The sequence below is a fragment of the Phocoena phocoena genome, chromosome 11 (genome assembly GCF_963924675.1).
Source record: "Phocoena phocoena chromosome 11, mPhoPho1.1, whole genome shotgun sequence".
Classification (NCBI taxonomy): Eukaryota; Metazoa; Chordata; class Mammalia; order Artiodactyla; family Phocoenidae; genus Phocoena; species Phocoena phocoena.
This window is the reverse complement of record NC_089229.1, coordinates 46,528,918-46,544,403: the sequence shown is the minus strand read 5'-3', so window position 1 is coordinate 46,544,403 and position 15,486 is coordinate 46,528,918. Positions and strand designations below refer to the sequence as shown.

The 15,486-nt window shown below is 39.5% G+C and overlaps 1 protein-coding gene across 1 annotated transcript in view; it reads right to left on the bottom strand.

Moving 5' to 3' along the window:
- Window positions 1–15,486, bottom strand: part of PTPRB (protein tyrosine phosphatase receptor type B) — a 113,352-nt gene that overhangs the window by 59,608 nt on the left and 38,258 nt on the right. The window contains exons 5-9 of the mRNA XM_065886747.1: window positions 13,699–13,974; window positions 12,550–12,807; window positions 10,659–10,922; window positions 8,296–8,565; window positions 7,025–7,285 (exon numbers count right to left, since the gene is read on the bottom strand). Coding sequence (XP_065742819.1) covers window positions 7,025–7,285; window positions 8,296–8,565; window positions 10,659–10,922; window positions 12,550–12,807; window positions 13,699–13,974 — 1,329 coding nt within the window. The remainder of the gene's footprint in view (window positions 1–7,024; window positions 7,286–8,295; window positions 8,566–10,658; window positions 10,923–12,549; window positions 12,808–13,698; window positions 13,975–15,486) is intronic.

Genomic DNA, 15,486 nt, shown 5'->3' with positions numbered 1-15,486 from the left:
ATAGGACTGGAATTACTAGATATGCATAAGCAAAGAAATAAACTTCCCCCCATAGCTCACACATATACAAAAATTAACTCCAAATTGATTATACACCTAAATTTACAACCTAAAACTATGAAGCTTCTAGGGGAAAATTTTGGTGACCTTGTGTTAGACAAAGGTTTCTTAGGTATGACACCAAAAGCATGATTCATGAAAGAAAAAACTGGTAAATTGACATCAAAATTAAAAACTTATATTCTGCAAGATATACTAATAAACTAATGAAAAGACAAGCCAGGGGAGGAGATCAAGATGGTGGAGTAAGAGGACAGGGAGCTCACCTCCCTGTCACCAAAAATATATCTACATGTGGAGTAATTATCACTGAAAACTAATTGGAAACTGGCAAAAATACTCTTGTACAACCAAGACTGTAAGAAATATACACACGTAATAGGGTAGGAAGGGAACAGAAGCGATTGGGTCAGGACCTGTGCCCCTCAGAGGGGACTCAGAGGACAAGGGAGATACATTGGTGGACACTCAACCTGGGGAGTGAGCAGGTTAAACCAAGTTTGGGCATCTCAGTCCTGGTGTCCTACATGAGGAGACAAGCCCCCTTAGCTGGTTGGAGAACTGCTGGGACAAAGAGCAGAGCTGAGGAAGTCTGGATTCCACTGATGAGGGGCATACACATGCTGGCTAACCCCCAAGGCAGAGTAGAGAAAGGTCTGCTCTAGTGGCTGCCGAGTTTCCCATGAGCACCTGGCACACGTACCAGCCCAAGCCAAGCAAACATTCTGACCCCACTCACTTCATGCCACAATGTGGCGCTGGATCTGGGGCAGCCACGGCTGGGGAAGAAACTTGACTGTGGGACCCAGAGGTGACAGGGAGCAGCTCCACCCCGGAGTGGAGGCTGGGTGGGGCAGCACGTCTATACTTGGTGCTTACTCAAGCAGTGCCTCAGACTACCCAGATCTCTGACGGGGTGGCCACTCCACCACAGCTAACCTCCGGATACATGTAGAGCTCACATGGGTCCCACTTGCCCTGTAGAGCATTTCCGCAACAGGGTGGGGGCAGCGGATGCAGGCAGTAGTGATCAGCTGGGAGAGACAAAGGGGACCTGCACCAGAGGCTGCATCTGAGTGGAGCCATAGACACCTACACGGGCAGCGCATTGGAACTCTGTCTGCACACAGGCCCCACTTGCTTCAGCACTCCCCTCCTCTGGGGTAAAGGTCCTGGTGCTGGGAGAGGGAAAAACACACACTTAAAGTGAACAAAGTCAGCTCGAGCCTGATCCTCAGGGTTTCTGCCCAGCAACTTGGGATCAGACCCCACCCCTGACAGGGCAATGATGGCCACTGAACAGAGAGGAAGTCCCACCTCAGACCTGGCACCAGCTCTAGCCCCTCCACCTCCAGCCCAACCTCTACCAAGGTGACAGCTGCCAGCTATCACCCTAAAACAACACCCTGAAGAAAGATGTAACTTGCATTCATGTCAAATCCAGCTCTCTCACCAAAGACACTGGGCGAACACAGCCCGTACAGGGAGGCTCCCACATAAGAACACCCCTTTAAGACCACAGTAGGTAACTGTTTCACCTAAATTCATAAAGGCAGAGATAGTTAAGCAAAATGAAAAAGCAGAGGAACTACTCTTAATTGAGAAAGCAAACAAAACCCCCTAAAAAAATAAATAATGAAACAGAAATAAACAATTTACCAGGTAAAGGATTAAAAACATTGGTAATAAAAATGTTAACTGAATTAGGGAAAAGAATTTATCTAAACAGTGAACATTTTAACAAGGAACCAGAAGATATAAAAAAGATCCAATCAGAAATGAATAACTCAATAGCTGAACTAAAATAAACGTACTAGAAGGAATGAAGAGCAGACTAAGTGGTACATAAGTGATCTGGAAGATAGAATAATGTAAATCACCCAATCAGAGTAGCAAAAAGAAAAACAAATTTTAAAAAATGAAAGCAATTTAAGAGATCTCTGGGATAACATTAAGTGTACCAACATTTGCATTATAGGGATCCCAGAGAAGAGAGAGAGAAGAGGACTGAAAATGTATTTGATGAAATTATGGCTGAAAACTTCCCAAACTTGAAGAAGGAAACAGATATCCAGGTTCAGGAAGTGCAGGGGGTCCCAAACAAGACAAACCCAAGTACAGCCACACCACATATCATAATTAAAGTGGCAAAAGCTAAAGAGAGAATTCTAAAGGCAACAAGAGAAAAACAAAGAGTCATATACAGGGGAATCCCCATAAGGCTATCAGCTGATTTCTCTGCAGAAATATTCCAGGCCAGAAGGGAGTGGCATGATATATTCAAGTGCTGAAAGGGAAAAACCTGCAACCTAGGATACTCCACCCAGCAAGATTATCATTTAGAATAGAAGTAGAGATAAAGAACTTCTCAGACAAGTAAAAACTAAGAGTTCATCAATACTAAATCTACCCTAAAAGAAATGTTGAAGGGTCTTCTCTAAATAGAAAAGAAGTAAGAATCTAAATGAAAGGGAAAAATCTCACTAGGAAAGGCAAATATATAATAATGATGGAGGATCAACTACTTAAATAAGACAGTACATATGTTAAAAGACAAAAAATTGTAAAAACAACTATAATAGCACTATACAGTTAAGGGATAAGCAGAAGATGTAAAATATGGCATCAAAACCACAAAATGTGGGGGAGGAGAGTAAAAAATGTAGGTCTTTTAGAATGTATTTGAACTTAAATGACTACCAGTTTAAAACAAGTAGATATAATTGTAGGTCAGCATATGTGAATCCCATGATAACCACAAATCAAAAAGGATAAAATATCTAGGAATAAACTTAACCAAGGAGGTGAAGTATAAACTCTGAAAACTATAAAAACATTGATGAAGTAAACTGAAGACGATACAAAGAAATGGAAAGACATTCCATGCTCTTGGATTGGAAGAATTAATATTGTTAAAATGGTCATACTACCCAAAGTAATCTATAGATTTAATGCAATCCTTATCAAAATACCCATGTCATTTTTCACAGAACTAGAACAAATAATCCTAAAATTCACATGGAATCACAAAAGACTGTGAATTGTCAAAGCAATCTTGAGAAAAAAGAACAAAGCTGGAACTAACATATGCCCAGACTTCAGATTATACTACAAAGCTACAGTAATCAAAACAGTATGATACTGACACAAAAACAGACACATAGATCAATGGAACAGGATAGAGAGCCCGGAAATAAACCCACACACCTATGGTTGTTTAATCTATGGCAAAAGAGGCAAGAATATGCATTGGAGAAAAGACAGTCTTTTCAGCAAGTGGTGCTGGGAAAACTGGACAGCTACATGTACAGCAATGAGATTAGAACATTTCCTCACACCATATACAAAAATGAACTCAAAATTGATTAAAGACCCAAATGTAAGACTGGAAATCATAAAGCTCCTAGAAGAGAACATAGGCAGAACACTCTTTGACATAAATCATAGCAATATTGTTTTTGGATTTGTCTCCTAATGCAAAAGAAATAAAAGCAAAAATAAACAAATGAGACCTAATTAAACTTAAAAGCTTTTGCACAGCGAGGGAAATCACTGACAAAAAAACAAACCTATAGAATGGGAAAAGATATTTGCAAACGATATGACTGACAAGGGGTTAATATCCAAAATATATAAACAGCTCGTATAACTCAGTATAAAAAAACAAACAACCCAATCAAAAAATGGGCAGAATACCTGAATTTTTTCCAAAGAAGACATACAGGGGGCTAACAGGCACATGAAAAGATTCTCAACATTGTTAGTTATTAGAGAAATGCAAATCAAAACCACAATGAGCTACCACCTCACAGCTGTCAGAATGGCTATCATCAAAAAGTCTACAGATAACAAATATCGGGAGGATGGGAAGAAAAGTGAACCCTCATGCACTGTTGGTGGGAATGTGAATTGGTGCAGCCACTATGGAAAACAGTACGGAGGTTCCTCAAAAAACTAAAAATAGGGCTTCCCTGGTGGCGCAGTGGTTGAGAGTCTGCCTGCCGATGCAGGGGACACAGGTTTGTGCCCTGGTCCGGGAAGATCCCACATGCCGCGGAGCGGCTGGGCCCATGGGCCATGGCTGCTGAGTCTGCACATCCAGAGCCTGTGCTCTGCAACGGGAGAGGCCACAACGGTGAGAGGCCCGCGTACCGCAAAAACAAAAACTAAAAATAGAACTCCCATATGATCCAGTAATTCCACTCCTGGGTATACATCTGGAAAAAATGAAAACACTAATTTGAAAAGATACATGGACCCCAATATTCATAGCAGCACTATTTACAATAGCCAAGATATGGAAGCAGCCCAAGTGCCCATCAACAGACGAATGGATAAAGAAAATGTAGTATAAGGACTTCCCTGGTGGTGCAGTGGTTAAGAATCTGCCTGCCAATGCAGGGGACACAGGTTCGATCCCTGGTTGGGGAAGATCCCGTATGCCACAGAGCAACTAAGCCCGTGCACCACAACTACTGAGCCTGCACTCCAGAGCCCACAAGCCACAACTACTGAGCCCATGTGCCACAACTACTGAAGCCACAGAGCAACTAAGCCCGTGCACCACAACTACTGAGCCTGCACTCTAGAGCCCACAAGCCACAACTACTGAGCCCATGTGCCACAACTACTGAAGCCCGCACGCGTAGAGCCGTGCTCCACAACAAGAGAAGCCACCACAATGAGAAGCACATGCAGTGCAGTGAAGAGTAGCCCCCACTCACTGCAACTACAGAAAGCCCAGGTGCAGCAATGAAGGCCCAAAGCAGCCAAAAATAAATAAGTAAAATAAATAAATTTATTTAAAAAATAAAAGACAATTTACCTTTGAAAATACTGTTAATGAATGCATGCCATTGTTAAAAAACAAACAAAAAAAAAAGAAATGTGGTATATATACACAATGGAATATTACTCAGCCATGTAAAAGAATGAAATTCTGCCATTTGCAGCAATGTGGATGTACCTAGAGAATATTATGCTTAGTGAAATAAGTCAGATGGAGAAAGACAAATACTGTATGATATCACTTATATGTGGAATCTAAAAAATAATACAAATGAGTGTGTGTGCAAAACAGAAACAGACTCACAGATATAGAGGACAAACTAGTGGTTATCAAAGGGATAAGGAAAGGGTGGAGAGGTAAATTAGGGGTATGGGATTAAGAGATACAAACTACTACATATAAAATAGGTAAGCAACAAGGATATATTGTATAACATAGGGAATTATAGCCATTATCTTATAATAACTTTTAATGGAGTATATTCCATAGAAATGCTGAATCACAATGCTGTACACCTGAAACTAATATAATACTGTAAATCAACTATACTTCAATAAAATAAAAAGACAAGTCATAGACTGAGAGAAAACATTTCAACACACATTTTTGACAAAGGACTTATTCTGGAATAAAAATTCTCAAAATTCAATGATAAGAAACAAAGAACCCTATTAAAAAAATGGGCAAAACATTTGAAAATATCTTCTTCCACAAAAAGATAAGTGGATGGTAAATAAGCATATGAAAAAAATGCTTGAAACCATTAGTCATTAAGAAAAGGCAAATTAAAATCACATGAGATACCTCTACACATTTATTAGAATGGCTCAAATTTAAAAAGCCAAACAAACTGAAAATACCAAGTGCTGCTGAGAATACAGAGGAACTGGAAATATCATACATTGCTGGTGGGAATGTAAAATTTTACAACCACTTTGGAAAGCAGCTTGGTAGTTTCTTACAAAGTTAAACGTTCACTTACCATATGACACAGCAATATGAGTGGTGGGAATAATGAAAATGATCTTAAGTCTAAAACAATGCCTTGGACTTTCATTGCTGGCACAGACCATGAAAATCCCCCCAATACACGCAACTGCACATGTTGGATAAAACATAAAAATGTAAATGCATGAATGAGTTGTCAAGAATGTAAGGAATTCTCAGAGACCTGTAAGAAAGTGACAGAGAGGTAACTGGATCACTGAAGCAGACTGTCACCATGAGGGCATCTTTCAAACATAAATTTAAGCTTTGATTTTACAGCTTTGCAAGAGCTATGAATAGGACTTTCCCAGGGTGAGGAACCTCATAGGTGACTCTGCATAATATTGGATCCTGAAACTTTATATTCTAAGCGTAAGTGAAATAAATATTTCCTCTCTATTCCCCATATACTGCAGCCTCCTTAATACTAGGTGGAGAAGAAAAAATTTCCACTGAGAATTCATAATGTCAGGACAGCTTCAGTGAGTTTGCAACCCAAATTCATAAAACCCTGGGTGATCAAAAAACCTCAAGTTGACAATTGAGATTGAAATAGGTCTGGGTTGATAGAAATCCTGTGCACCTGAAAGAATCAAGTGAAAAGAAAATTCTTTCTGAAACCCACCTTCAAGAAAGGCCCCAAAGAATTCCCACAGAATAAAATCCCAAGGTATATGGGTTTAGAATAAAACATCACGAACATTTAAGGAAGTAAGCACCATGAGCAAAAGGCAGAAAACTCAGTAAACAACAGCACTGAACTCCTGAATATTTCAGATATTATACTGATCAGACAGAATGAAAATAAAAATCATTAATTTGCTTACAGCGATAAAGGAGGAGAATGGAAAGAGCAACAGAATACTAAACATATTTGGAAGAGAACCAAAGAATATGTTTAACAATGAAGAACATAACAATTAAATTTTAAAACTCAGTGGGTGGATTTTAAAATAGATTAGATAGAACTAAAGAAAGATAGATTAGATAGAACTAATGAACTAAAACTAAAAGCTGAGGAAATTATCCAGACTATAGCCCAGAGATCAAATACATGGAAAACATGGGAAAAAAAATGTATACAATGCCCAGTACAGAACAGGCTTTTAATGAACATTTATAAGTTGGATGTTAGACAATTCAGCAGACAGGATACTTTTAAAGCCTAAAATTTATAGAAAATGTTACCTGTTCTTCCTTTGGTTGAAGATGAATTTTTTAGGTCTCCACTAATACTGCTGACTGTAGCTATGTATTTTCGTCCAGGCACCAGGTCAGTAAAAGTGAATTCTTTGGCATCTTTGGGGAGCAACTTGTGGATGAGTAAAAGGTCTCTGTCGATTAGTGAAATGATGTATTTCTCCCATTCTGCTGCAGGGGTCTGCCACATGACACCCAGTGAGGTTTCATTGGCATGTTTGACACGAAGCTGAAGGACGGCCAGGGGGACTGGGGAAAAAGCAATGGACATTCGGGTCATTGATTAACTTGGATACACTCCAGTATTCTTTAGAGATATTTTCTCTTCCATCCACAGGAGTGTTCTAGTTGAGCATTTCTCTTCTGAATGCTTCTGAGCATTTAGAAAAAAAAGGCTAATCACAAAAAAATCTTTGTTCGTGTAACATAACCAGAAATAAGGACTCAAAAGAATACTCTTGGAAAATACTTTACTGGGCCATTTATCTTTGATCATCATCCAGCAGATATTAATATTTGGAAAATGAAGAGATAACTGGAAGACACAGAGGGCAAGCTAAAGCCGTTTCTTGGTCCATTCCTTTGACGTTCTTCTAAGAACATTGCATCAGTGTAGTTATTTCCTTATTATCAGGCAAGACTAAAAGACAATATATTTGAATTTCACTCCAAGTATGGAGCATTCCATGTCACAGGGATTTTCACAGAAATGTTGAGTTTAGTAGGTCAACTCTCTTATTTGAAAGTTGAGGAAATGGACTCAGAGAGGTTGTGACTTGCCCAAGGAATTACAGTATAATCGTGACAGCAAGAATACTAAAACCCATGTTTCAGTAGCCTCCCTCTCCTCTGCCCTAAAATCTGAATATATTCCTGTCCACTTTAACAACACTTCCTTGGTACCTGAAAACCCACCATTAGTCAACAGTGGGTCACGGCAGTGGTTCTCTAACACTGATCACCAGCAAAATGTTATCAACTATCTACTTTGTGGGGAGGATTCTCTCAGATTGTTTCCTTCCTGTTCTTTTGGTGTTAGAAAGGTCGTTCTTTTAAAAAACAATGAACCTACTAGTGGAAGTGATTTCTAATACTCTAATTTGACAAAATTAAACATTACCAACCTATTTCAGTTTGTCAGTCTATAATGTCTCAAATACAGGGAACCCTGGGGTATGACATTGACGGTTACCTGGGTTACTTGGAAGAAGGACCGAATTAAGGTTCCATCAGTCATTAACGCCTTGATATTTGCTTACCTGTCCTGCCATGGCAACGCTTAGAATTCTTCAGATTTCCGCTCTCAACAGTGACTTCGACCTCATACTGTCTTCCCGGTATAAGCCCCACATCACGTATGACGTAGTGTGTTTCCTCCTTTCCCACGGTGGTGTTGAGCAGCACCGAAGAATCATTCAAGAGCAGGATACGGTACTGCTCCCAGTCTCCAGCAGGGGGCGACCAGCTCACCACCAGGGACCTTGTAGAACCATTGCTGTTTGCCTCCAGGTCCCCAACTTCCTCTGGAACTAAACAGTGAAACGATGTCAAAAGGAGATACTAAAATCCAAAAGTAAGGATGCTCATTCACTTTTCATGGGCAACAGCTGATAAGAGACCTAATAGCTGCAATTCAAAACATTTCTATCGAACGGCCTTGAGCACGCGAGAAGGGGGAAGGGTAAGCTGGGACGAAGTGAGAGAGTGGCATGGACATATATACACTACCAAATGTAAACTAGATAGCTAGTGGGAAGCAGCCGCATAGCACAGGGAGATCAGCTCTGCTTTGTGTCCACCTAGAGGGGTGGGAGGGAGACGCAAGAGGGAGGAGATATGGGTATATGTGTATATGTATAGCTGGTTCACTTTGTTATACAGCAGAAACTAACACACCATTGTAAAGCAATTATACTCCAATAAAGATATTGAAAAACAAAACAAAACCCCCATTTCTATCCCCTCCTGATGTTTGTGAATTGCAAATGAGCATTCTGGAGCCATTGGACACTCAAGAAATGTATGTTAAAATCATTTTAGTAATATATCAGTAATGTGATCTTCTGTAACAGTGTTAATAACCTAGTGATACAAACACTGTGTTTTTCTGATTGCATACCAGCCCTAGAGACAATACTGATGTTGCTTATAATGATGGTGACAGTGATGGATGTGGCATCTTTTGGAAGAGACCCTGGATGTTGTGGTCACAAAACATGCCTCTCTTCCAACGGAAAAGATTAATCTCCTTGCAATACAACTCTGATCTTATTATTCTTTGCTCAAAAACATTTAAGGTTTCTCCATTAACTACAGAATAAAACATCAAGTCCTTGGTGTGGTGTTTGTAGCCCTCCCAAATCAGACCCCATATCCTGCCAGTCTTCACTCTGACTACTCCCTGCAGCCCCCCTCCCTCACTCCCCACTCTTGAATGCTGGCCTCCAGTTTCGCGTTCTGTAGACCTGTAAGTCTCCTGGTCTCTTCCGCCTCGGTGCCTTTGCTTGTGTTATTCCTTCCACCTCAAATGCCCTTCCCTCTTTTCCCACTCAACTTGCCAAGAGCTTCATATTTTTAAAGTACCAGTTAAAGGCCATTTCCTCCCAGAAGTCTTTACTGATCTTCTGAAAGAGAGTTTGTTTCTCTTTTCTTTCTGACCATATATATGGCTCTTACTTGGGACCTCCAATAGCACTGACAATGGACTCTGGAATAGGACAGCCTGGTTTAAACCCCACCACTTATTGGCTGGATGACTATGGACATGTTATTTGACCTCTTCGAATTATCTATAAACTGGTGATAATATCAGGACCTCTCTTGTGGTTTTGGTGAGAACTGAATGAAATAATGGTGTAAACTGTTTAGTCAGTGCCTGATCCATGGAAATATCAATATCATTACCATTATTAAAATATAATATTTTTATTTCGTGTGTGTGTGTGTGTGTGTGTGCGTGTGTGTGTGTATTCTACATTTGTGTGATTAAAATGTAACTTCCTTAAAATCGAGGGTCGGCAAAGTAAACATTTCAGGCTTCTTTGGCCACATATGGTCTCTGCATCATATTTTTCTTTCGTTTTCTTTCTTTTTTAAAAAACTCTTTAAAAATGTAAAAACCACCCTTAGTTTGGGGCTATACAAAAACAGGTCACAGGCCATATTTGGCTGAAGGGTGTGGTGTGCTGAACTCTGCCGTCTTAATAACTCTCAAAGCTCATAATATGGTAATGTACAGGAAGAAGGCACTGGATAAATGTTTGGTGACATAAATAAAATAATTTATGGGAAACATGGGTAAGTGCTAACTGGCCTTCATTATAAGAGTTGATCAGAAATGGTTTATTCATTAGTATCAATGCTAATTCATTTATGCTCCTTAAGTGGTGTGACATGAAATAGCACAGGGCATCAATCCAAATACATTTGCTTAAATAATCAGACGAATGCAATTAACCCTCGCTTGACTCTGTATAGCGGGGCCTGGCCCATAGACACCCTGAGTCATGTAGACCATACTTCCCAGGTTGGGAAAGGGATTTTCCTTCTAACTTATCCTGTTCTAAGGTGGATCAGAGAGTGATTTGAGCCAACTAAGGAATTTCTGGAGCCTTAGACTCACCTGTTCTGCCCACTGCCATCTTATGAGCAGACAATTCACCAGAGACACAGCTGATGGTGACTTGATAAAGTCGTCCAGGGGCTAAGTCTTTAAATTGAGTTTCAGTAATCTGGGGTGCTAATATTCTGGATTCTTTGATGGTCCCTTGGTGAGACAGTGTAATGTTATAGAAATCCACATTTCCAGCAGGTCTTTGCCACTTGACTTTTAAAGAGGTCAAAGTGCCATCATTTGTCACCTTCAGATTTGAGACTTCCATGGGGGCTAATTAGGAAGAAAGGGAAAGAGACTTTAACTCAGGATATCATACCACTCTTATGGCCAAATTTTGACCTGTGTCTTAATCTCTACAAGCCACACTCCCTGCTCTGAAGAAAACAACTTCACAAGGTAAAAATAATACTGCAAAACCAAAGAAAGGTTGTCTGGCTAGTGGACAGAGGACAAACATGGCAGTCAGGAGCCTAGATTCTGCCTCAAACTTGGCCATTGGTTGGCTGGGCAACCCTGGGCAGCTCTGTCTATCTTACTAAGCCTAGGGGTCCTTACTGCCTCATGATGGCTTGATCAAAAAAAACTTAAAATGGTCTTTTCCAGTTCTGAAAATCTTTAAGTGGAATCCTCAAAGAATGTCATCTGCCTAATTTCTTCCTGTCTTTATGTATTTAATAATAGCAAGTACATAATAAATAGATTGGTTGACTGATTGGCCATCATAAAATTGTTTGTGCTGAAAATAGTTTCTTTTTCATATTGAATCATGATAAAGTTAAAGCTTAGGAGTTATGTCATTATTTCATCAGAGGAAAATGATTACAAAGGAGAGACACTTTGGTGAATATATTTTCTACCTTTTGCTTATGCTATAATTTTGGGCCTCACTAATGGCATAATATAAATTCACAATGTTTCATCAAAATAATGGGCGTGGCACATTGCTTTTGCATATGCCAGTTAGAAGTGCAATTTGCTCTTGATATACATAAATAATTCTTAAAACATATGGTACATTTTTGTTGGGAATATATATATGTTGGGAATATATATATCTTTGAGGTGTGATATGAAAGGTATGTAAATATATAGGTGTCCCCAAATATCTTTCCCACCAACCTCCTATTATTTCAGGAACTCTCCTCCCTAGAGTAATGTCTAAGGCACTACATATTTTAGAGTTTCTCTTAAAATTACATAGCTTCCCAAAGGAGGGGATTTATTAACACATTAGACCCACCAGAAGCATTAGAATGCACTTGAATGTAAGCTCCATGAGGGGAAAGACTTTGTCTCTCTTGGACATTGTTATATCCACAATGTCTGGTATATAGTTTACACCTAATAAATATTGATTTAATGAACTAATGAATGAATAATATGTATATAAATGATTCATTAAAACTTAGCACAGATTAGTTTTCTGGCTATGTTAGGCTATGAGAATAGGTTCTATAGAATTGGGTCTCAGGAGATGTTTTGTTGGATAGAGGGTTTGGGCAATGGCTGTTTCTTTATACAAAGACCTAAGAGTAGGTCTTTGTATAGCACTGAGAAGAGTAATCCTGGTTCATTGTGAGTGATGTCACGAAGGCAGGGGATGATGCCTGTTTAAGCGAAGGAAGTAGGAATCCTTAACTAAAAAGAGAAGCTAAGATTATATCAGTGATTAACTCTGCTATTTCACAAGGTTGTCAAGGACGAGCCTAAACTTTAGAATGAAAGGGAATCCCTCTTTCTCTAAGTAGAAAAGTGGATACATATTAAGGTCTTCTACAACATATGCATTTCAATTTGTCCTATACTACCATTATCCAAATAATTTAATAAACCTTGTTTATTAAACATTTCCTTGATTTGAGTTTTATTCTTGTTCAGAATAGCTAGGGAAACTTACTTGTCCTGGCTGGTTTCCATCTGTAGTTTTGCAGCCCTGCAGCCTCGGTAACAATGGTGACATTATAGAGGTGACCAGGTATCAGTCCATGAAAAGCAGAGGAAGTAGTAGCTTTGTCCACGGCAAAGCTATGAACTAGAATTCCTTTATCCATTAGCATCAGCTGGTATCTTTCCACGTTCCCAGAGCCACGTGACCAGGAAATCAGGAGAGAATTCGTCTTCGCTGAAATACCAATATCTTCCACTGGCGATGGCACTAGTGGGATACAATGCATTTCCAAACTGTCGTTCATAATTTCCTTATAGAAGGTATAGACACGTTTCATTTGAAACCACACATCCATTTATGCTCCTCTGTACATCTAACTTGTGTAATAACTAATGAAAATAGCACTCTTGAAATTTTATTGGAACCTGGATTAATGCTCTTTTCAAAGTCCACAGCCTAAAGCTACATCATAGTTTATCTGTCTCCCCCACTTAACAGGTATCAAGGTAGATCTTGTCAATGATGTGGCATAGCAGTAAAGGGAAAAGAGAAAGAAAAGAACTGTAGACGTTGAAAAATGGAAAGAGAGCAACAGAGCAGGAGAGAAAATGAGGGCAGAGTGAATGATAAGAAAGTAAGTTAAGGAAGGAAATGGTAATGTGTCATTGATATCGGGATGCATGGGTGCAAGAAAAGACTGGTTCCAAACATAGGAATATTCAGGAAACACCATGACTTGATGTTAAGAGAAGAATATACAGGGGAGGGAAAACATTTAAAAAATAATTTTCATTTTGCACAAACTCAGAAAATGAGGCTGAAAATCCTGTTGCCTAACATTTGAGTTAGAAGGGCCATTAGGAAACATCTTCCTCATTTTGGAGAAAACTCCAGTCCCAGAGAAGTTCCATGACTTGTTCAAAATCACCCAGCAAGCTAGCAGCACAACCCCACCTCCTTGTTTCCAGTCCAGTCTTTCCTCTGTATCAAACAGTATTTATTTGTCTGTCTATCTATCTATCTACCTACCTACCTATCTATCCACCTATCTATTTATTGTTGATCTTGGGGCATTCTTACTCCCATTTCCTGAATGTAATATAATTTCAAAAGAATCATAGACTATTAAATACGCAACTATCCGTAAACAGGTCTTACCTGTTGATCCATTGGCATAAATTGTAGAGGAACGTTTATCCCCAGAAACAGCTGTGATGGCAATTTTGTATTTACTGCCAGCAGTGAGATTAAAAAATGTATATTCATTCTGTGAAGTTCTTTCTTGAATTTGGGCCCCCTGTGTCTTTTGGTTATCATCAAGTAACTGCACCTCATACCAGGTGACTTTCCCGGAAGAAGGAGTCCACCAGACATGCAAACTGGTGGAAGTACTTTTCTCTTTATTGACTTCAAACCTAGCAGGAGGTAAAGGATCTGCAGAGCAAAAAACAAAAAAGAGAAGGTGGCTTGAAGAATTTTGCAGATACACGCTTACCTTGCTGTAATCCAGATGCATTTTCCTTCAAACCTTTAAGAATCGGCAGCTCATGATACAAATGGGCATTTTATGCCACTCCTAAACTTACTATTTTACTTAAAAAAGAAATCCACCTTGGCTACTAGTCATAGAAGCTCCTTTTTTTTCTAATAAAACTTTTTTTTTGTTACGACAGCTCTGAGCTCAGAAATCCAAGCAAGGTTATATTTTCTTTGGCTTGCAAGTTTTGCACTTTTCAAACACAGACAAACATCCAGGCTCTGCCTGGATAAATACTGAAAATCTCAACAGAAAATACAGATATTAAGAAATAATTTAAAAATTTGTATTTGTACTAAACTTTCCCCTTTTTTAGGTTGTGGGGTTTGCGGGGGTTATGTATACAAAACTTTGGGCTGTTTTTAGATATCGGAAAACCACGAAAGATACAGACCTGATTATGAGCCTAGGCGAGGTGTGCTCACCAAAATGAATTCTCCCAACAACTGGGATTACCTATGTCCCTAGATTTTCTAAACTTGAGTTCTGGGACATTTTGGAGCTGCCAGAGCTCCCAGAGCAGGTGGGTTAGTCCTGTACCTGGCTGTTTACTTAGTTTCAATTCTCAAAGCCATGGGTCAGTTTGAGAAGTCCTGTTTCCCATGTATTGAATCTTCACTGTAGAGCTTGAAATAGGATGAATAGCACGTCTCTAGGTTAGGAGCTAAATCAATAACATTTGGTGAGCAGATGATGCAGTGGGACCATCCGAGAAATACGGCTCTCCCTACCCTGAATGTTGGGAGTAGAAACGTTGACATTTACATATGAGTAATTTTCAGAAGTCCTATGTGGTTCTTGGTCTAGAAAGTGAGATCAAGATACTGGAGACTAAATTTCAGGAGTCAGGTTAGATGTTTTAGTGACATGGCTATAGAGATCTCAGTTCTTTACCTCCTGGTAAATTATATCTTACTCATGAAAGAAACTGAGGAACTCCAGCATCTACTTAGAACAGTATATGTTTTAAGAAAGTCTTCACTTGTGACTAACATTAGTACAAATAGGAACAAGGTAATCTTATTCTATATTCAGAAGGCATTTATAGCCAGACAGCTCAGTAGACTACAGGTCACCTATAGACTCCATACATAGGCTAAATAAGGCCAAGCCAAGACAGAAACTTTGAGAGCCCAAAGCACAGGTGAGCTTAGAGGATAAGGTTGTGTGGTTTATATCCTAGCAGCACAGGTTCACCTGAAGAGTGTAGGCTCTAGAGTCGGGTGGCCTGGGCTTGAATCCGGGTCTCCCACTTTGTAGCTGGGTAGCAATTCCTTAACCTCCTCATGCCTCAGCAGTCTCCTCTATGCAATGCTGCTAGCAACGCTATCTTTTCAGTAGAATTGTTATGAAGATTAAGTTGAGTATTTTATCTAGAGCACTCAGAACAGCATCTGGCACATAGTGAG